General features: G+C 41.4%; 1 protein-coding gene across 3 annotated transcripts; it reads left to right on the forward strand.

The window, feature by feature from the left end:
* Positions 1 to 11,417: 11,417 nt before the first annotated feature.
* LOC106748368 lies at positions 11,418 to 14,500 on the forward strand. 3 transcript variants are annotated; one of them, XM_014626828.1, is made up of 3 exons: positions 11,418 to 11,843; positions 12,543 to 12,832; positions 13,986 to 14,500. In XM_014626828.1, exons 2-3 carry the CDS (start codon positions 12,648 to 12,650, stop codon positions 14,140 to 14,142), a joined length of 342 nt encoding a protein of 113 aa, XP_014482314.1. In that variant the 5' UTR covers positions 11,418 to 11,843; positions 12,543 to 12,647; the 3' UTR covers positions 14,143 to 14,500. The 3 variants fall into 3 exon arrangements, with proteins under 3 accessions (XP_014482314.1, XP_014482321.1, XP_014482305.1); XM_014626835.1 differs by having other exon boundaries at positions 12,600 to 12,832; XM_014626819.1 differs by lacking the exon at positions 11,418 to 11,843 and having other exon boundaries at positions 12,467 to 12,832.
* Positions 14,501 to 22,861: the final 8,361 nt, after the last annotated feature.

The following is a 22,861-nucleotide window of genomic DNA, read 5'->3' on the forward strand; positions in this document are numbered from 1 at the left end:
ACGTAATGTTTACTTTTAATAACTACGCAATGCAACTTTTTGATGTGCAATAGACTGCGCAAGAAAGGTTTAAAGATTCAAACGGTATAAATTAGATGGCGCTACCGTGATTTTCTACAAAAATATCACCCATACTTTTTTGTTGGACAGATTGTAATATATAGCAGTGTAATCTTTTGTTGATTCTACTTTTATCAGCATAAATATAATAAAATATAAGGATTAAAGAAGTTAAGATTGAAATATAGAAATAATAGATATTGTGCTAATACGTAATGACTGCTGGCAAAATTCTACGAGGAATTTGTGAGTGGTCTTATTTGACTACGTAATCATGAATATGAAAAGTTTGATGCGTAAGAATTAATTTGTGCGAAAACAATATTGTCATATGTAACATGATAGAGTTGTGGGCAGCGGAAAATCTATATAAGCGTCCGTGGATGTATTAACAGTTCATACCCTCAATTTATAGTTCGACATTGTTATAAGTGTAATATGTATTGTGCAATGTGAAAATGTATATATTTCATAACAACTTTGTATTATTTTTTATGTTCTTCAATATTTTTCTCTGATATTATTTACTTCCAAATTACATAAATATTTTTAATTTAATTCTTATAATCTGTGAAATCACTTATTATAGTGGCGCGACAACAATTTTTCTAATATTAAATTAATAAATTATAGTGATATATATGGAATAGTTTTCGTGGCGTGAATGACAAATCACATAAAATGATCCCACACGGAACGCGTTAATATTAATATAAGTTAAGATTAATATTAATATTAATATAATAATATATTCCTTATACAATGAAACTATCTGCCATTGTGATTTATCGCTTTCTATCACTTTTTTATCGTAACTGTATGTTTCCGTATCTAGAAAATGATTTATTTTTTCAGTCAAGGAAGTTATTTACATTCCGACAAAGTTTGCACGCTTCTAACATTCTTTTGAATTAATAAAATAAAGTTTGGATTTGTTTGCTTAAAAACTTAGAATATTTTTTTCATTATTACGTATTTTGTGGGGCTGCTTTCCATTCCTGTTAGTAGAATTACTAGTTTCTTACGATGCAGCGATTTACTTTGAATTCAAACCATATTTTTCTGATCAAGAGAGAAAAGAGAAAGAGACATCATAACTAGATAAACATAACATAACATAAAAGATTACTCCATTAAATATTAAATTAGTATAATTATAGTTTGGAACATATATTTAATTAATACATTTTTTTATGAATGACGTCGTTTAATTCATTAAATGTAATAATGTTATGTAATAACTGTACGTAACTTTTACAACATTAAATATTCCTCAGAGTCCGATAATTTCGAAGGAAGAGGAAGTTAAAATGACAATTAAACAAATGTTACAAAAAATTAGTAGTGAAAAATATTTGAAATGGAAGAGGAAATATTTCTGGATTTTTACAATTCATATAAGATCCCAAAAGCTGAAACAGCTGATTTACTTCAAAGTCACGAAGAAAAAGAGTATCTTCTGGAAGAAGTATTGTGTGCTACAGAAGCATTACCAATCGAATATAAAAAGGGTGCTATGGAATATTGATAGAATAATAAAACGGGATGAAGATCGTTGGAAGAATGAGACGATGATTCCAGAAAGTAGCATTAATACATTAACTGCGACTATTGGAAGAACAGATCAGTCCAAATGGTAATAAATATGAGAAATTAAAACGAATTTCTGAATACGTATTGAATTATTTCAATGAAGCACTTGAAAAAGGAATAATTATCCACAACATTGATATCGAGCGATGCACTTCCTGAGCACAAGAAGAAAAAAACGCACTAGATTTCAAAGATTCAGAAACGTGGGTAAAAAGATTCAAAGTTGCATGGTATAGATATAGTATCTAGGAAAATAAAACTTGTTATCAAAAAGTCAATGTTATCAAAAACAGATTTGGAAAATAAATGCGTAACACACACAGACACATTCATCGAAAACGTAAAATATTAAATCGATCGATATGTACACAAAAATATTTATAATTCAGATCAAAGCAAATTCCAGTTAAAATATCATGTCGATCGTACTCTGACATGTAAAGGTACATAAAAAGTAGAATCTATAGTACAGTCAATATCATCACCACGCATAATTATACCTTTTAACCCATTATTTCAGTCGATGGCAAATTATTGTCGCAATAATTATTGTCGCCTCTTTTCTTTATATTAAAAGAAGGTAGCGGAACATTGATTTAACACTAAAACTACCAATGATTAACGTGTAATTTTCTATCAGAGCAGTTTAAATAAGATTTTTGAAAAAAATACCTAATGCAAAGGAAGCAAATATTTATTTGTTCACACACTACGATAAAAATTACGATTAATCTCAAAGAATGTACCATTAGAAATCGGAGTAACTTTTATAAGAAAAATTACAAACTGGTCATTTCGACAGCTTCGGGAGTTTTAGTATTAAAGGTGCAAGAAACTATATTTCAAGCGCCTAATATTTATATTATGCCTTCAAAATTAGGCATATCGCAAAATATAAAAACTTGGCTAAAAGATGTATATACGTATGTATATATGTAGTTTCCTGCACATCAAAAAGTTGCATTGCGTAGTTATTAAAAGTAAACATTACGTTTGAAAATGAGTGACAAATATTGAGGCGGTGTTTCTTGTTAACTATTCTAAAGGACCAAAATTAACAATGGCGGCAGCTGCTAGAGCAATTAAAAAGTCAGAGACTTCCGTAAAGAAGTGGGTAAATACGTTCAAAACCGCTGGAAATGTTGACGACCTGCCAGAAAGGGGACTATCTTGTGCGACGACTGCGAAGGAGGACAAAGCGATCTTGTGCCTCTTTCAGATGAATCCTAGGCTTATCCTGCGTCAATCCCAAGTAAAACTTCGTCGAAACTACTCTACATATCTCGCTTAATACCATCAGAAGCTGCATGAAAAAGATGTGGCATTTCGGTCCACTAGAAAAAAACCGCTGTTGTCAGAAAAACGTTTTCAAAAAAGAATAGAGTAGGCACAGGAAAATATTAATCGAGATTGGGACAATGTCATCTTTACAGAAGAATCGTCATTTTTGGCTGGTGTCCTTTATTGAAAGCTTGATCAACGAAGCAAAAAAGAATCCTGCAACGCACTGTAAAACACCCAATATAAGTTCATCTTCGGGAATGCTTTAATAAACGCGATTTTGGCTGCTTATATCTGTTTACAGATAACTTATATGCAGAGAAAATGCGGTCAATTTACCAAAAATATTTATCAAGGTCTGCTAAAAGGTTTTTTGGTGAGGACGGATCGAAATGGGTACTGCAAGAAAATAATAACCCGAAACATCGTAGTCGGCTATGTACTGCGTGAAATAGCATAACTACGATGGATTGGCTGATATCCTCTCCAGACACAATTCCTGTCGAAAATGTTTGGTCTTAAGATGAAACTTAAAGGAAAGCCTGTCTTCACTCTTAAGCAACTGTGCACGAAAATAATAACAATATAGCTCTCTTTACCTGTAGAATACGCCAAAAATCTGATCGAAAGTACGTAAAAACGGTGCCAAGGAATAATTGATAATGGAGGCGACTGGATCAAATATTAAGTAATTACGCATTATTAAAAATCTTCTATTTTTGTTTAAAAAAAACATCTTGACTTTATCTTTTATTTTTTTCAGATTATCACATACAGTTTCTTGTTGGACAGACTGTAAATGTAATATATTAAATTTCTGTTAATCTCGACAAGTTTTGCCTTATTTTAACCTCGTTACATAATTGTGCGTGTTATCTTGTATTTCATATTTAAACGATCACTCACGCACGTATGCATGCACACACACACACACACACATGAGCGCACGCATATTTGTGTGAATAAAAAAAATTTGTTTATAAATGTTAGTTTATTATACGCATACGATTTTATTTTAGTTTACCTTGGCCTTGTATCAAATTAATAAAAAATTTAGTGTACTATAAGTAATTCGCAAATTTTACTCTTAACTCTATATACATGAAAAATTTTTTATATATGTAGCGACGCTAAATATATTTCCATTCTCATGCATTGAGCCTAATTTACCAATGGTTTGGTAATGTACCAAGGTTTTATGGGTTGAGAGTTTTTCTCATCTAATTGTTATTTTTGACATTTCTAATGATCATATAATATAAAAAAATTGTTTAATGGAAATCAGGAATTGGCCTAAAAACTACCTTATTGACAGTCCTTTTTCAAAAATCTGATTATACTATTTTAAAGAGCGTCAAATATCATTTAACTTTCTTCTTATTATTTTTTCATATATCTCATAGTTTAAGAGATATTTGCTAAAAATGAAAAAAATCTGTTATTTTTGTTTATTTCACCTTAGAGATAGCACATATAAAAAGATATGATCTAATTATTTTTGCTACTCTACAACATATTCGAAGCTCATAGAAATCGGTGATAGATGCTTGCGACCGTTTGTATGAAGAATTTCAAGAACAAACAACTTCATTAGCATTCATCTCTTCGAGAGAGAGAGAGAGAGAGAGAGAGAGAGAGAGAGAGAGAGAGAGAGAGAGAGAAAGAGAGAGCATAGTAAAAAGTTATATAAATGGAGTTTCTGATTAAAAAACTATCTAGAAACTATAGAACCCGTACAGAAACCTTGAGATGAGAAAATTATCTAGAGATTAGGTACTCTTGATGGAAGAAGGAAATATCCATAACGAAAGAATATACATTTTTTACTTTGTTTTTGTATTTTAATTTTTGTTTCGCTTTTACTATCTGGTCACTTTTTAGTCTAGGCTAGGTACGAATGATTTTTGTTTTATATAGCTATTAGTTAAGTTTTCTAATAGCCACTAAGAGAAGTAAGCGTTATGTTACTGATTAGCAACTAACTAAGATTTTTCATTTCATCACTATGTACTATTTTTTATCTAGCTACTAGCTAACATTTCTAATATAGCCATTAGGAGAAATGAGCGTTTCTCTGGCTAGAAGCTAGCTAGTACTACCAGATAGTACTAGATAGTAGCGATGGAAAACGTAACTTTTCTATGTCATGACTAAATAGTTATTAGGTTCAATTTTTGTTCGGATATCCTTCGTATAACAGGTGAATTTCGTGACGACGAAATGAAATACAGAGTGCGATCTATCAGCACGATGTGTCATGATGGTCACCGACAATGGCGGGGCCACCCCGTACATTCGACAGGCGAAGCGTGAAATTAATCCGAGCGCATTTCCTCGAGGTATCGAGAATGTAAACTTGTCCTCCGCAAGCGACATGCAATTCCATTTTTGCGCGCGGGAATACGAGCGAACGAGCAAGCGAGTTACGTCGCGTTTCCGCCAGTTGTAAAATTTTAACTTTCCGGCGTGTGTGTTTAAAAACACGCGGCTACACGGTCGCGTTTAAGCGCCCCCACTCTTACCGGATGCGGATGTGCGAAGCAACGCGCCGACAAAATAAACCAAACATCAAATAAAAGTCGTGTTGCGATTTTAATCGATATTCGACTAAAGCGGCCACCGTCGCTTTTGTCTGTTAACATATTTTTCACAGTGCAATTATGCGAGATGAGTGGGATATATCGTCGAATACGGCAATTTAATATATCCGTTAATGGCGGAAACGTGCTCGTTGACGTAAAATATAGTCTACGTTATCTCTGTTCTTTTTTTTATAGCGACGAGACAAGAGTGTGAGAGCGTTTTGTTTTAAAATTTATCAGATATCCGTGGGAAGAGAAAGAGAGAGGGACTATGTGAGTGACTATAAAATGTAATAGTTTAAATACGTCCTCTCCCCCGTATGCAGTCGCACGTACTTACAACTGTGCGCGGTGCCCAATTATCTGCTGTGCCACGCAGATGCATACGTGGACACGCGCTCTCGTAACTAATGCAAATACAAACTGCCGCGCGCCGGTGACCCACTGCAATATTCCGCATTACCATTCGAAAGCCGCAAACGGTTACCTTATCTCCCGTTGAAGCGACAAGCGGTGTATTATCTCGGCCATTATGAACCAGATCTGACCATCTCAAAATAACGATCTACCGCCACATCCATCGTAACAGACGTGCATTTGCACACGTCCGAAACGAACACACGATGTTTATCCGTCCGACAGGAGGAACAATATTATTTCAATCCGCGAGATCCTAAAACTCGTTTGTCAGATCAGTCACAAAATTCTTCTTGGTACACCTCTCGATCTCCGCTCATTTTTTTTTCTTCCTACCAAAAAGAAGACGCACGAGAACGCGTTTTTGCCCGGTGTGAAACAGTTTTAAACGTTAGCGCACGTTAAAAGAGACATTATAAAGCGCTCAGAGTAAAAGACAGAATTATGTAAATAATAATCTTTTTACTCCCCTTTTTTCCCGCACACATACACAAAAGCTTTTCTTTGCCCCCGTGTACGCAGTCGATTAATTTTTATTCATCTATTTTTTACGCCGCGCTCCCCGGTCGCGCGAGCGCCCTTTGAGCGTCCTTTGCGCTCCGCCGGCGCGAGAGAGAGAGAGAGGGAGAGAGAGATCGTGTGTCGAGTTCCGCAAATTGTTCATCCCGCCGCGGAAAAGTTTCAACGGGCCGCTTCGTCGTTTCGCGTTCTCGGGAGCTTTGACGTGCATTATGCGTTATCGTGCGTCGCTGCTCGCGGAATGTTTCCTACCTGCCTGCTTGTGCGAGAGCCTGAGCGGTAGTCGCCAATGTTATGGTAGCTCGCTGCTGGAATTTCAGAGAGGAGCAAGTTTTACGGAAGGTACGTCCTCGTTCCTGCGCGTTTCGTTTTGTATACACGAGGATTCGTACATACGTTCTCGCGTGCGAGTCGTATATATGTATATTAATGCCTCGTGGTGGCCGTACACATGCATTATCCAATAATCGTCGCGATGACGAAAGTTTCGTGTGCAAACAGAGAGAGGGTGGGAGGGAGGGAGGGAGAGAGCCTCAGCGCACCGGTGTGCATTCGCGAGTATCAAGCCGCGTGTAAGTTCAGCAAACATCATTACGCCGCGACTCTGTAACGAATGTGAGGCCGCGGGGTTTGTTAATTAAGAAGATACGTCAGCCCACCGTGTTGTTTAATGCAATCTGTTCCCCGGGAAACCCTCGACAAACAGTCCTCTCGGTCCTCTCTCTCTCTCTCCTCCCGCAACTCGTATCGCGAGACGCGCACTTAGTCGTGCCCGCAAGAATGTGATCTGCGCGCGAAACTGAAAGGAATTTATTATCCGTCCAATTAGGATGGATAATTATGCAGGATGTCCGCCGCTACGTCGGCGCGAGCTTGTTAGTCGTATAATTCATGCGGGAACGTCATGCGCGCGCGAGTGTTGAGCCATTACAGATCAGACTTACGTCATCCTTCTCTTTCGCCTTCGAATCGTGTCGCGCGCTCGAAAACGCGGGGCCGTAATTATCGTATATATTTTTTATTCAAATCTCTTCTCTCCCGACGCAATTGCGTCACTGGGCTTTGATGAAATTTTTACCCTTAATTAAACCGGTATTACCGCCGTGCGCGCACGTGCGTATCGCGCGATGCGTATCAATGTTTAATGCACACATCCGACAATTATATCTGCCGCAGTGAGAAATTTGTCGATGCAAGACAATCATCAATTATTCTTTCATTGGGGGATAATCCTTTTGAAACGATCGCGCCCGTACTGTGCGTATACGCACAGGCGCGCAACGTCGGGCGTCGTCGAGTAGAAAATATCATCTCGACCCTCGAAACTCGTTATGCACAACTTCGTTACGTATCGCACGGCTCCTACATCATCCCTCTGTCATGTCGCGTGTTATCATGTTAGATGCCTTGGCGACGGCAATTGCGCGGGCCGGACTGAGGTGAGAGATCGATGCGGGTTATAAATGAGAACCACCGGGTACCACCGATCGTATATGTTTTGCCGGTGTCAGCACTGCTCTCGCAACGTGACGAATTGCGCGCATCTATCGCGAGACGCGCCCACCCCGCGAGAGACAATCCCGCGGCGTCGCGACGCTGTCACACGCATGTCGCGCCGTCGTTACGTAATAATTATTCACACACGGCTACGTCTCCAAGATCCAGAACGCGGCAGATTAGATTCTGTCTATCAATTTCATCCGGCGATGTAACCGGCGCGCGCGCTCCCCGCGGGTTGCCCGTTGCTCCGTCGGTATTAACCAACAATATCCCCGCCGGTTCGGTCCACGCTATGATTAAGACCATTATTTGTCATCCGTTGCGTGCCCGATGTGTGCTAATTTTGATCTATCATTTAGCCCGCCTAATTCAACGACGGCCTTTCATCTCGCGTTAATCCGCTGCGCGCGCGTTTCACGCTTTTGAACGGCCGCGATATACCTCTGATCGCCATGCACTTACGATGAATAATGATATCAATACGTGACTTGACAATTTTGCATATATCACCGTGCTACGTTGGCTTAACGTAAATTAACAAGCTGTGTAGAAAACGGATTATTGGACTCTCTCTCTCTCTCTCTCTCTCTCTCTCTCTCTCTCTCTCTCTCTCTCTATTGTCGTATTTGCGTTAAAAATACGTACAGACAGACGTATTGCAATAGACAGGCCTCGACAGTCACGATTTAATGAATTGCGAAAATTAATCGATCGCATTCTGGAAACAGTATATCTATGTAGCGGGCAAAGCAAAATAGAAGAGCACTTTCGCATGGGAAAACTGCGTACAATTATATCAAGCGAACATCTGTTTTGTCGAACTGAGATTTTCAAACATTCATCAATGCTTAGATCTGATTACTATTTTCTTTTATTAGATTGAATAGTATTTTCATTTATTTATTGTTTTGTTTTTGTTCAGTAAATGGATTCAGATTTTGCGTATCTTCCGTGTGCAATTACAAGCGTTGCATTTTGATAGAGATCCCAAGTAGTTCCTCAGTTAGTAGACAGACGTTAGTAAATTGTCCAGCTTAAACCACTCAAAGAATGGATTAAATTTTTACCAGTGTAGTTCACTATTAACCCCTTAACGCACAGTTTTTTTGAAAAAAACCGGCCAAAAAAATCAATTTTTTTATGTAAAAAAATTTTTTTCTTTGCTTCCACATTGTTATTTTCAATTTTCGATTATATTCGAATGTGAAAAATTATAGCAGCATAAAATACAACGCCGCTCGAATTATCTGGAGTGTGCACAGTTTGGCCTGTTTAGCGCGCTCGAATTAACTCGAGCGTACAAGTTAAGGGGTTAAATCACTATTATCTGCGATACTTATATCACCTGTGATGCATTGACATTATATATCATCAATCAGTTTGTGATATATATCTTTCGTATATTTCTTTTATTTTTCATATATTTTTCTTTCTTTCCTTCGACGACTGTCTATATCTTCATCATACAGTAATCTAAATCGTTGCTCTTATAGGATTTCTTGTAGAGTACAATAAAGTTGATTCTACTGTGTGTTTTATTTTATTCATTCTGTTTCATTCTTCTATGCATCACATAAAAGTTGACGGGAGCTTATTTGACGTTCGCACGCTCGGGAGCCTTTGGCTCCCGATAAAGCAAAATATGTCGTTACGCGTTAAACGCGACGGACAGAAAGGATACTCGATGCGAGATCAATCGCTTCGGACGAGGAGGAGGACCCATTTCGGTCGGTTGCACACACATTTCGCGAGATGCTGTGCATGCGCAGCGTGCATTGTTACGTGCGATTATTCACGAAGACGCATTCAAACTGGAGAACGGGCGGACCGGATCTCGTACGTTAGGTCTGACTGCTTGTCCCGGCGCTGGCAAACCGAGGCTGGCGAGATTACGACGGCGTCCGCCTTCCTCCTTGCCTCCGTCGTGTTGCTTACTGTCGGAAACACGGGGTTTCCCGCGAAGATGTCACTGTCCGAATATCTGCGGCGGTATGTAGCGAAAACCACTTCCGCCGGGATAGCAGCGCACATTCGAAAGTTGGCGAGGAGCACGGCGGCGCGCCGCCGCTCGTCCGGAAATCTCGCAACGTCATACTTTCGTACAAATACGGTTCTCCCGGTATCAGTCAGTGTCTGATATCGCCGAAATCCATAAGTCGGACGAGATAATCTTCTACGCGATATTATCGTCAGCTCGTCAGCCAAAATTCCATCACGTTTCGCGCATGTTGTACGACGGACAGCCTGTCAGAGAGATAATATCCTATCGAAAGATAATTAAGGCCTGGTTCTTCATTTCCTGGTTAACTTATGGGTTAGACTTAACTTATACTTAGTAATATATAACTTAATGATAATGTAAAAAGGTTGTACCTCCCCTCATAGTTAATCATGAAATTTCAAAAATTATCACTACAAAACCATCAGTTTTTAATGATCAACTATCAGTAGGAAAACACAATTTTTACATTACCATCAGCTGAAATCTAAACCGTAAGTTAAGAAAATGAAAAACCGAGCCAGAGTGTCATATTTCTCAGTCTCGATCTTTCTAAATCTTAAATGAAGAAATGCTATTGACATCGACCAATGTATGAACAAAACGGTATTACTCACTCGTGTCCTCATTTTGTTGCTTTTTGAAAAGAGGCTATTATTTCAGTTGCCGGCTATTAATACCATTTTATTCGTCAGATGCGGCTATTATCGAACACCCGAGATGAAAGGCAACCTCGACATAGCGGCGAGTGTCCTCGTCACGCGTATTGGGGACAAAGTGCATTGCAACACGTGCTCGTATTAAAATTGCTGTTTACGTCGATTTAATGTTATTTTCTCGACCGGGTCAATCCTGCAGGAATGACGGACATATATGTCGCTCGCTCGCACGCACACATGCATGTACTATACACGCAGATGCAGCAGGTGCGCGCGGCAGCTTATGTAGACGCCCGCATTTATTACGTCGTGAGGCGAGGCGCGGCAGAATCTCCGTTCGTTCCGGGTTTCGAACTGGAAACTCCCCGGAAAGCTTGCGGAAGTTCGGGGTCATAAAGAATCTGGGCGCACTCGTCGCGCCATTCCTGCCGCTTCTCTGCCCGCTCGCGATTTCCGCAGATCGACCTCGACACAGATTCTACCGTGTTATCGCGTCGAGGTAACCGAATCTCGCTGTGGAAATCGGTCTGCAAACAAATTCTCACTGTCGCGTATATATTTCGTAGTTCCGCGCCACTGCGCGGCGCACTTTTGCTTTTGCCCATTGCCGGTTTCTATGCCGAGAAAGATTTAATCAGGACAGGCAAATTCAGTTAATTAATATCTGAAGGAGAAACACAGTCGATCGATCGGGTGCGCGCGCGCCCCCAGGCTCGGTCTTCACAACTGGTGGTTTTATTTCAATCGTCCGCCACAATATTCTATTTTCGAACAGAGCACTTGTCCTGGCGTAACAGCGGCTTCGTTTTTCTTGCAGGTTTACGAGATGTACGTGACGGGTTATCAGTTCAAGGTGCTGTCGCCCGTGTTTACGGTTCACTGGGGATTGCAGACAAGAAAGAGCAGACCCGCGTGGCGCGAGCGTCAGAACAGTGCCAACAGAAAGCAGTTTGAAACATTCAAGAAGGAGGTGTTCGCTCGCTACATGCGGGACCCGCTCAAGATGATGAAGAACCCCGCCAACTGACGAAAGCCTCATCGAGGGTCTCGCTGATTCCAAGATTCCTCTATCATGTTTTATGTTCATTCTTAGGCTCAACATCGACGATTCGGAGTAGAATTAGGCCTCTGGCTACCAGATCAGTGGCTATCACCACGTAACGTAGTTGATAGATTCGGAGTGTAGCGTAGTTCACGCGATCGAACACGTCAACGAAGAACTCGTCATACAATGTGCGTCCTTTACCTTAGTTACTATTTTATAGCGATACGAAAACGATTGCACGATTTTTATATAGATTTTATAATTTTCTTTTCCCAACTTTCATCGTCTCTCTCTCTCTCTCTCTCTCTCTCTCTCTCTCTCTCTCTCTAAAGCAACTTACAAAATCGCTTAATATTTTCCTCGATCGTCATTTGCCTATTGCATCAGAAAGCATTTCCCAAGATTCCACACATAATACGTTTACACACAGAGAAAAATATTATTTATACTGCGAAGAAAAGCAATTATTCAATTAATTTTTCTTCTTTTAAGCAATGATTACCTTGAATAAAGAATATTTTCTTGAAGATAACATTAAAATATATTTATTACACATATTACAAAAGCTCACTATCATTTATTCAAAAGAAAAATTTGTTCTTTTTTTCAAGAATATTATAAACTTTATCGAAGAAAAAAGTTAGTCGGTTTAATTGAAGTATATATATATATAAGTAAATTAAAGTTTTAATTTTAATATTTTAATTTAATATTCTTGATTGCAGTGCTAAACTTATTAGGATTCAAAATATACATATGTATTTTGAATAAATTTTGATGCTTATGAGAAATTTATGATATACTTGCGGATATATAAACTTATGAGGGATACTTGAGACAAGTAATATTTACTTGAATGCAGTATATATTTTTCTGTGTGTGCGCAGAACGGGAGGAAATCTTTGACGAAAGGATGGTCACGAAAGATCTTATCCTCTGAGCAGGAACAACAGCGAAGCGCGCCGTTGAACACTGTGACGGAGCGTCCCGGTATGCTCCGGAGAGCGGATGCCAGATCGAGTGACCGCGATCGACGGATTCCCGCTACTTATCGAACCTTCCGGTTCATCGATTCCGCCAGGCGGGACCAACTACGCGAGGCGCTTGTTACTTCCACTCACGATTCCCCAAAGTCATCAGAGATCGCCATGCGGGATCGCGGAATAAATATCTCCTCGTGAGTTTCGCGGCACGTACTCGCACGCACGAGCGGGGAAACGAGGATTGAAGGAGTGAGCAAGGGGGGGGGGGATCTTAAGTGAGCGTATCTCGTTAACTGTCTAGGGTTTAAGAGGGTGGATGTTTAAATCCGAAATCGATACTGCGCTTGACACTGGCATAGCGCCCCGAACGTAAGATAATAAATGGAGAGGTATAAACAGTCGCGTCGATCGTTCCGTATACTTGTGTGACTATGAGAAGAAAAGGAACAAATCGATCGACGCGCGTCAAATTCCTTTATCGACGTATTTTTATCGACCACACTGGAAAACTCATTTAGTTGAATCAATTAAATTCTTAGGTCTGTTCGTTTACGCTGCACCGTTGAACTAGTGCAATAAGGTGAAGTGAGAAAACATATACTTGTCTCGCTTCAACTTATTGCGCTAGTTCAGCAATGCAACGAAAACGAACAGACCTCCTGTTTGACCATAGGCGAACAAATCTTTTGGTTATAAGAACCAAGGTTTAGTTTTCCGAACTAAAGGTTTGATTCTTTACAACCTCTGAAACTTCAGAGAACCAAACTTTCGGTTTGGACAATCAAACTTTCAGTTTAAACAACCAAATTTTGGTTATTACAATAAAAAAATTGGTGTGCCCATAATCAAATAAGAATTTAGTTGATTCAACTAAATGGGTTCTCAGTGCAGTGGTCAATTTTTCTCCAACGAAAAGATCGAGCAGCATCGAGCATTATTTATATATTTACTTATGCGCATATCTCAAAACTTCTTACAAAGCAATCTTACGAAGATCGAGTCCGAGATGGAAAAAGACAATAAAAAAAACTTTCGGTGGAACTTACTTTCAGTTCGGAACCGGATTTTAGCAAATACAATCGAATATTTGGGATTGTTATTGCAAGAAAATGGATACGGGAAGCGAAATGTAAGAAACCCACGTAGCCAAATGTGAAAAGAACAAAGATTGAAAAGTGCGAGGAAGAATAAGCGAGTAACATCGCGCCCTGCATATATCGAGCGATCGACTACATTTATGCGACACTGCAAAGCGCGGTGCGTTGTTTCGTTTAACATTTTAATCAAACCGCGCCGCGAGACATAGCTGCGACATGTTGATATTCCATCGTTTGCTTTACGTTACAGACTTACGGGATTAATTATGTTGGGCGAGGTGTTCCGAGGTTTGAAGGCAGGTTTGCAGGCGCATGTGGCCTCCATTTGCTCGCAGGCTGTATATAAGTTCAGCAGTGGCTACGATTATTCAATAAATATCGTCACCGGTAACGTTTCATCCGATTAACCTTCAGATAACACGCTCTCATTTTCTTCCTTAACTGACACGGCACGGTCTTTGGAATCTTGCGGATTTTCTTTTGTCATGGGCGAAAAAGACGTTTCGTTAATTCAGATTTCATTATTTCTATCTGGAAAAAACTAGGGGAGAGGAACGTGTAGTGAAAAGTATCGGAATTTTATTTTGTTCCAGGGACAAAACAAGAAAGCTCAATGCCGTGTCAATTGAGGATCGAAAAGTCAACGTTTATTTTAAGACACAGAATCATCTTTATATCATAATGTTTTTACCGATAGATGTAAAATGCTGTGTAGGCGATGTGTTGTGAGGTAATAAAATATAATAAAGAATTACGAAAACAATACTCTCTCTAGCGTCTCTTTTTTCTTTTTTTTCATGACAAGTTCGCGTATTGTATAAGATACTCCAGAAACAAAATCAAATTTATTACAAAACTTCACCTTTCCTTTCTCGGAACAATTGAACTAAGTGAAATATAAGTACGTTTAAAGTAACTGATTAAAACCATATTATACGAAAAATAAAATTCTGCATAAATTGCTTGTCAATTCAACGTAAGTTTATTTATATCCGCATAACATATTTTGCGTAATGTTTTCATACATTCCTCGAAGCATGATTGTCTTCTTACTCGAGCGAGGATTAAAATGCGACCGTGTTACGAAACGATAAACACAACGTCTCGTCTTCCACGTAACCGTATATTGTTTCGTCTCGAAGACGGAGCCGCATCGTTTTCGTATTATGCGGTGTCGTTGCATAAGATAATACTTGACTCCCCCGTTCATCCTCTAATCCCGCGAGCTACGCGAATAATCCGATTAAGCATTGCGCTATTGCGCTCCGCGAGCCTGAATGAGTCAGTTCTCTCTCTCTCTCTCTCTCTCTCTCTCTTCTCCTCTTTTTTCCACGGTTATCTTCAACAATCCAGCGAACGTTCGGCAGTTAACTCGAATCGCGGATACAATGGCCGACAGTAAAAAATATATATAGCACAGGACTTCAGCGAGTAGGATGAAAATGCTAACGATCGGGGGACGGTTTCACGGCGCATTTCGACGTGGTTCCATGGCGCCAGGTTGCAGCTCTTAGGTACGTTTTATCGTGTTACCGTGGTTGCATCGCGGTTGTCATAGGTGTCGACTTAGAATGCATCCGGACTTTGGAACGCATCGTAAGAGATATCGAGCGACACGTGCGTCGAATATAAAGAACTGTGTAAAATCGTGTTTATCATTTCTTGAAATAGATTCCTCCATCGACTTTTTGCGAAATCGACGTTGTCTCAGCGGGAATAATAAAAGAGAAAGAGGTTGTTATATTTATGAAAAATTCTAAAAAAAAATTTGATTCCTTGATCCGCGTTAGCAACGTCGAAATAAAATTCAATCCGAAATTTCACTCATGAAAAGCCTTTCGGCCGATAATGACTTTCAATTTGAAAAGTACCTTATCAGTACCTCGCTAGTTCCGTCAATAAAAGATCAGCTTCGATAACTTTATCAATCCACTTCGTTCGAAAATATTATATATCCGCGCGTTTCAACACGCACACTCTACACGGCACACACTGGGGAGTAAACGTAAACGTCTCGCTTGAATCGTGTGCCAGCTCAGCGAGACTCGTTACTTGATTGTTTATCTGTTCTCGATTTCCGTCGATCGTGCTCGTATCCGCGTTACGAGACTGTTGTGACGCGAGCGAGAGCATTATTACGTGTTTCATGGAGTATGTTCCCTTAAAACATTTTCTCACATCAAATAACGTAACAAGAGTTTTGCACAGCCTACGTCTATGCATTCAGTGAGACGTAACTTAATGTTTAAGCCCAAGATATAAAACGTTTCCCCGGCTTTTCCCAGGATCGTTTTCGGTTTAGTAAAGTTTGCTTACGACCGTCGTATCTCGTTATGGAAGAACGCGCGAAGGATGCGCGCAAAAATCCGTCGTTCGCGTCATCGTCACCGACATCGTCGACGTTACCGTATCGTCGTTATCGCTTCTCGTTGGACCAACGTACGGATGCGCTATCCTGCTTGTTGCAAAGGATTACCGTGCAAGAACGGAAGTCCTTCAGACGGGAAAAAATGCGGATTTACTCACCTCGCGGTACATCGCAACGAACATTCCACATTGCACATGCAATCTCCACAAGCGCGCGTATTCTCGAATATGTACCTTGCTGTTCGCACATATATCGTTAATTCCTGAAGCGAATTTCTTGAAAGCGTACGTATCGCCCTGACGGTTTAAGAATAACATATTCCAACGTGGGAATGTTAAAGCTCGCGCATTGTGTATTCAACGGCTCGTTTATACGTTTACGCTATCGCTCATTAATAATCATAACAACGCGAAAGCGTAGTTCTAATTGCGTGTACGATGTATCAGTTGATTAGAATTCAAAGAATATTCACGTGAGCTCACGTGTTTTTCTCGTGCGATAACGTGTAACGCTGATTCTTGATGCGTGACCTCAAATACTCCAACAGCGCGCGCTTATCGTATACTCGTATGTGTGTATGTGTGAACAGAAGAAATATTAATTTCCAGCTATAACGTAACTCTTATATGCGAGCAAGTAAAGCGTTCTCTTGAAATAAACGCTCTGTCCATTGTCACTGAAAACGAACAGCCCCTCCCACGTATCCTCCACTTCGCGCTTTGTACTCACCCTTTAAAAAACGCCCCTTTCTCTTTCACATTTTCATATTACGGTAGTACAGTTAGGCGACGGCGTTGTCTCACCTAACAGTAACGCGCGCCGTCCCCTCGCCACTTTCCACACCAACTCATTTTGAGAATGGTTTAATTTCCTACACGTTGCCGGCTATTTAGCTAGTTCTCGGGCTAGTTTGCATGGGTCCCGAGGAAAAAGGGGATACGGGATGATGTGTGTGTAAAAGGGATTCGCCCCGAGGTGCGAGGAACATAGGCAACGAATAGACTGCGTGCGTGCGCGCGCGCGCGCGTGTGTGTGTGTGTGTGTGTGTAGAATATAGCCACCGTGTAGGTACATGTAGTGAATTACACGATACATCCATCTTACCTACGGTACCTGACTAAATTATTAGATTCACCCTCGCGACTCCTCGCCTCCTCCATCCTCGCGACCGCAGCCGACCCGGACGGTAACTTTTTCCCTCCTCCGTTTCGCCGCGATCCCCCTCGTCTGGATTTTTCTATTAGACCCCTCAAAGCGCTCGTCGAAAAGGTACGCAAAAAGCGATACCGCGGGAAAGAGAAAGAGGCTGACGGAATAAGAGGGAAAGAGAGAGAGAGAGAGAGAGAGAGGGAGAGTAAACTGGGGAACGTCGTAGAGATATTAAAGCGAGTTTCGAAGCGGTTCGCGCGTCGACTACTCGTAAGACGACGAGCAGTCACGAGATTAAACCGTTTTGCGAGGTAGCGGCGAAGTGGTAGCGCGTAACAAGATTTTCCAGTGGTATCGTCCACCGGTGCTGGTTCCGGCCCGTTTATTTCGGATCGCTAGATCCGCTTTGTCGAATATTCCCGAATCGAGAATGCCGAGACGCGCGAAACGCGACGGCTAGCGATTATATCGCGGCGCTTAATTGTACGCTCTGTCTTCATAATTAACCCTTTCTAATCTGAATTTATTTTTGCAAGTGAAAAAAATTTTTTCATTCAATTTATTTTGTCTTTGGGCACGGCAAGAATTATAGTGAGGGAACTTAAAAGTTAGTGATCACAATGTGAATCAGCCGGGCGGAAAGGGCTAATAAAGGAGATATGAGCGATTTAACCTTATTTATTAGTATCGATATTGAGCTTCGTAATCGATAATGGAACGGACAATTTCCGTGCTTTCAAAGTCTATTAACGTCTCTTGGTGTTAAATACCCTCTCCCTGCGAGAAGCGGCGAAGATCAAGATTTTTATGGAGTGAAACGAAGAATAAGCGGAGAAAGAGGAAGAAGGTATCTCCAGGAAAAACGTGCGAGATACGTCACATGCTTAAGAGCTCGAAATTTGATCGTCTCGGGCGTTTCTCGCGATTGAATTCTATTTCTTACCGCCGTCAGGTGTTTGACGCTTGGTTAAATTCGTTTATTCGCGCCGTCGTGAATTTTTTGCCGCCCGTTCCGAGAACAAGCTCCGGGCGCGCAGATTGCGCCTTCCTCGCGCAGCTAAGTTTCATCTCAGTAGGAGCGGAAGGACGAAGAATTTTCATTCCTCGTACAGATAGAATTTCAGCTGTCTGGCTTGAACGTTCGCGTTCCGCGCAGACGCTCGAAATTCGTCGCAGTATTTCGCAGCGTGTTAACGCGCGCGCGCGCTACGCCGTCCCCCTCGTCGGCCCGCCGCTTCGACGCGTTCAATTCCGACTGGGTGCCGTCCGGGTAATTAAAAGATAGCGCATTTCGCTCATCGATCTGACATCGCTCTCCCAGTCGCGCTTTTTACATCCATTAAGATATCGACACGCGCGCGCGATGTGTAACAGCGCTATCAGCGGCGCGGAGTGGCTCCGTAGCGAGTCAAGCGAGCGGTCGCTAACGGGTAACAGCGGTAGTCAGTGTTCCTATCTAACGTCGCCTAATACGGAGACGAGTCTAATCCTGTCTGATCTTGAATAATCTGAACTAATCTCGTGCAATCTAACGGCAGCTTTCGGCGCCGGGTAGGAGCGTCGGAATAGGTCCGTTTTCAATTAGAGGGAACATTTTGCTGATGGCGCCTCTACTCTCTCTCTCTCTCTCCCCCCCCCCCCCCCCCCCNATAGGTCCGTTTTCAATTAGAGGGAACATTTTGCTGATGGCGCCTCTCCTCTCTCTCTCTCTCTCCCCCCCCCTCCCCCCTCTTCTTCCCCTCTTCCCCTCTTACCCAGTTGGATGTCTGCCGAAACTTCGTGCGGATACGGAAGGTTTACGGATATGGATGCCACTGGGAATCTGTCAGTATGAGCAATCCTCATAGATAATCGCCGGATTATGTAACCACATTAGGATTTTCCACAATGCGGCCCTGCGCGCGCAAGCGTACGTGAACTTTCTTACGGACTCGTAACCTGATTAAACTTTAAGTGCGATTAGTCGAGGCTTCGCGTAATCTCACCTTAATGTAATTTGCCGTACGTTTTTAGCGTCCGTTCTACTTTGTCAAAAGTAAAGAGCTATCTTAAGCGCGCAAATTGTATTAGTCTGTCAAGAGATTTCGTTACGATGTGAAAGATATTCTTAAGAAAGACCGCATTTCTATTATATTCTTTATAACTGTGTACATTACATGATGTAAATTTGGTGATAATTTCAGCATAGAGAGAGAGAGAGAGAGAGAGAGAGAAATCAAGAATACTTTTTTGGATTGAAAAGTCTTTTTGCGAACGAACGATTCAATAGCAGCGAAACTGTTATCGCTAAGTGCAACGGTCGGCTTTTACCGGATAGCAGTGTCCGTTTAGAAATCGCCGTTCATCAATTGGACCTTTCTCGGGGGAATCATTCGAGAACGAAATGGAATGTCAAGCTGACGTTTCGACATGCTCTATGTGTATTGTTTGGGTAAGTTTTTGTGCCGCGATTGGAAGCCGTTCTTGATTGCTAACGGTGCAACGTGGCTGCACGCGTTACTATTTTTCCCTCAATTCGGCACGTTTCTGCAACATTACTGCGTACACTTTCACGCGCATGTGAAGTCAATATCAGACTTTTATAAAATATCGCAGACAGAGGCGTAGTTCAACAATTTTGTAACTTCATTTTCTTTCCATTTCTATCCTCCTCTCATCGAATTTACTTTCGAAAATGATCACAGTTGCGAGAAAAAGATCGCGGTCTTGGCGTCACCAAGAATACTCCACGTATCGAACGTCTTCCTGCAAAATTTCTTTTGTTCAGCAGAAAATTAATTTCTCAAAGAAAATAGCTACGTTTACAAAGGTTTACGACAGAATCGACTGTAGAACGGTCAGTATCTTGGAGGCAATTGTTAGCGGGCAATATTTATATAATACACACTACACACATGTCCTACGCGGTCTCTTCTGACGATGTTCAAGAATTTCGATAGCCGACAATCCTCGCACGGACGACGAAGAATGGCGAAGATGAAGTCGCATTATAACACGGCGCTTCGTTATTCGTTGCCGACGTGACGTCGGTTCCCCGCGATCTATCAAGAGCCGCTTCGGGGGACTCGAGCGTGCACTAAACTTGTACGGCTCCCAGAGATCGTCAGAAATTTTGGAGGTCTGACGCGGGCACTCGACGGAACTTTTTGAAGCGGCGCAGCGATAGGAGTCACAAACTTCGTACTTCGTGTCTCGAGAGAAGTTCCCTCACTCGAGCCTCTACGCGCGATCTGGGGCGAAGAAACGCGCCAACTATCTCGTCGCGTCACTTAGTCGAAGTATAACCACGCGTCGTTGTTGTTGCTCGCAAATACGACACGAAGTGTATAGTGCGTCTCTGAATATTATTTTACTCTTCTCGATATATGCTTTCGGGACGAATACGTCACGCTTAAGCGCATTCATGCACTTACAATCGTTCGTAATTGAAGAGAGCAGAAATGCCGAATCCAAAAGCAGCAGCTGTCATAGTTACACGTGATATCGAAAAACGATATTCGTGATATAAATAACTTATTTGCACAGCGGTTTCTATAATATGCTTATATTCCAGATTTCGTAGATTATTTCCAGTCTTCCAATTGACAATTTTTTTACATTCAAAATTAGAATATACATGTTAAACCTGTTACATAAATTGACGCGATTACATCGTGTTATATTTTAAAATTGCCATCATCACTCTATATGGAAGATTCTTTTGTAACATTTGTATATTTAACTACTCTCACTCTAATATAAACGACGATATGTATCGGTTTTATCTTTCTATATTTATGACAAAAGCTTCAGATAGATTTCACAGAAGCAACTAATTGTTAAATCGTATGCTCGTACAGGTGCGCGCAGATACGCGGAGGAAAAAGCATGTTGACTTTCATACGAAAGACGCTCAGGCGGAAAATGATACGAGCCAAGAAGAGAGCTTTAATCCGTCTCCGTAATCCATTTTCTAACTGCGGCTTGTTTTCTACGAATAGCACCTGCTACCACGCCCGTACATGTCGGATTTCGCTTGCACAGTCTTCTTCATCCCCCTTCGCATTAATTTACCGCATCCATCCCTTTGCAATCGGATTTCGCAATGATAAGGTCCGTCTTCCTCGTGATTCGCGTGCGGATCGCAGGCTCGTCCTTTTCCGCGCTGGATTTTGAGTGTCAAATATTTGCCAAGTCTGACGGGAAACGAGGAGGTGGAAGAAAAGGAAGAGGACGAGGAAGAGGAGGACAAGCTGAAGGAGGGGAAAGAGGTGAACGGCCACCTCGAGATCCTCCTCGAGATTACACGGGAATGCGGGTGATCAAAAGTTCGGGATGGATGAGGCGAACGGCGCGGGAGACAGCAGGACGACGTCGCGACGACGAGGGTCGCGTGGGTCCTTATGGAGGGCCGATAGGCGCTCTGGGCGCCTGCAGTAGGAGAATCGTTTTGTAATTGATAGGAGTGTTTGTTCGCGTTTGTAAATACCATTCCATTAGTGCCGCCGCGAGCACGAACTACACGAACTTTGGCGCGCGCGCACCGAAGTTTCGCGTTTCCCGGAGCCGCTCTGGCCGGAAGTACGACTAATCGAGCCGCCACTGTCTGCCTTCTCCTCTCTTCCTTCTACCTCAACTCCTGGCTTTCTCGCGAATACGGTGATTGCATAGTTTGATACATCTTACATTTTTTCTCGGCCGCACGTGAAGAGCGCAAATGAAGAAAACCTCGAGTCGCGTTCACCCTACTTTTCAAGATGCTCTAATAAATGCTAAAAATTGGATAACCGAGTCGTGTCCTCAGCTCCTCATGTCAATTCATATTAATCGAGAATCGTTTGTAAAACGAAAAGAAAACGTTCCCAGACAATTTCAACTATAATATTATACGATTTTGCATAATTTTAATATTATTCGACGGAAGCGGAGTCTCGTGTTCGTCTTTCTTTATCGCGTATTTTATTTTTTTATTTTTACAGCACAGACCGAATTGAGGACATGCGTAGTGTACATTATGTAGTCTATGTGCATATAATACACGTAGCTGTATCATAGGCGGATAACTATGTTTCACACACCTAGACACATTATGCTAGTCATAGTCCAATGAACATAACGTTACTAAGGGTGAGCGCATGCTGATAATGTAGTTCTATCGCGAGTAAATGCATGTCGGACGGGTTACACCAATGATTCCTAAAGTGCTCCGCGTGATCCCGAAATAGACGATTGTCACTCTTACACCGCGTGCGACAGATGGTCCATCCCACTACTATATAATTACTCGCTGCCATTTTAATCCCCTACTTTACCGATCGTTAAACTTTCCGTGTTAGCACGCGAAATTGGACGATAATGCTTTATGAGTCGATCGTGCAAATATCACTGAATCCAGATTTTAGGATGTATTAAGAAGCTCTCCCTTTTTCAATTTGCGAAACTGATAACAGCCTGGTTAATACGGTAACACGGCGATGTGAAAAAGTGTCATTCACGGTAGGGCGCGAGAGGTAAACATAAGCTAATAAATAGAAGAGCGGCCGTAAATGTCGACCGCTCGTCTCATCCGGAACAATGTCTCGGGCCGGTCGTTGGCTTTCGTCGAGTAACAACGAATGCGCAATTTCGTC

Source organism: Dinoponera quadriceps, unplaced genomic scaffold (genome assembly GCF_001313825.1).
Source record: "Dinoponera quadriceps isolate SergipeBrazil2010 unplaced genomic scaffold, ASM131382v1 scaffold321, whole genome shotgun sequence".
Lineage (NCBI taxonomy): Eukaryota > Metazoa > Arthropoda > Insecta > Hymenoptera > Formicidae > Dinoponera > Dinoponera quadriceps.

Excerpts from the sequence above, each read along its gene's own strand:
- LOC106748368 (XM_014626828.1), top strand. The coding sequence starts at position 12,648 with ATGCTCCGGAGAGCGGATGCCAGATCGAGTGACCGCGATCGACGGATT. Across the intron at positions 12,833-13,985 it reads CGCGGAATAAATATCTCCTC|ACTTACGGGATTAATTATGT; the intron begins GTGAGTTTCGCG and ends TTTACGTTACAG.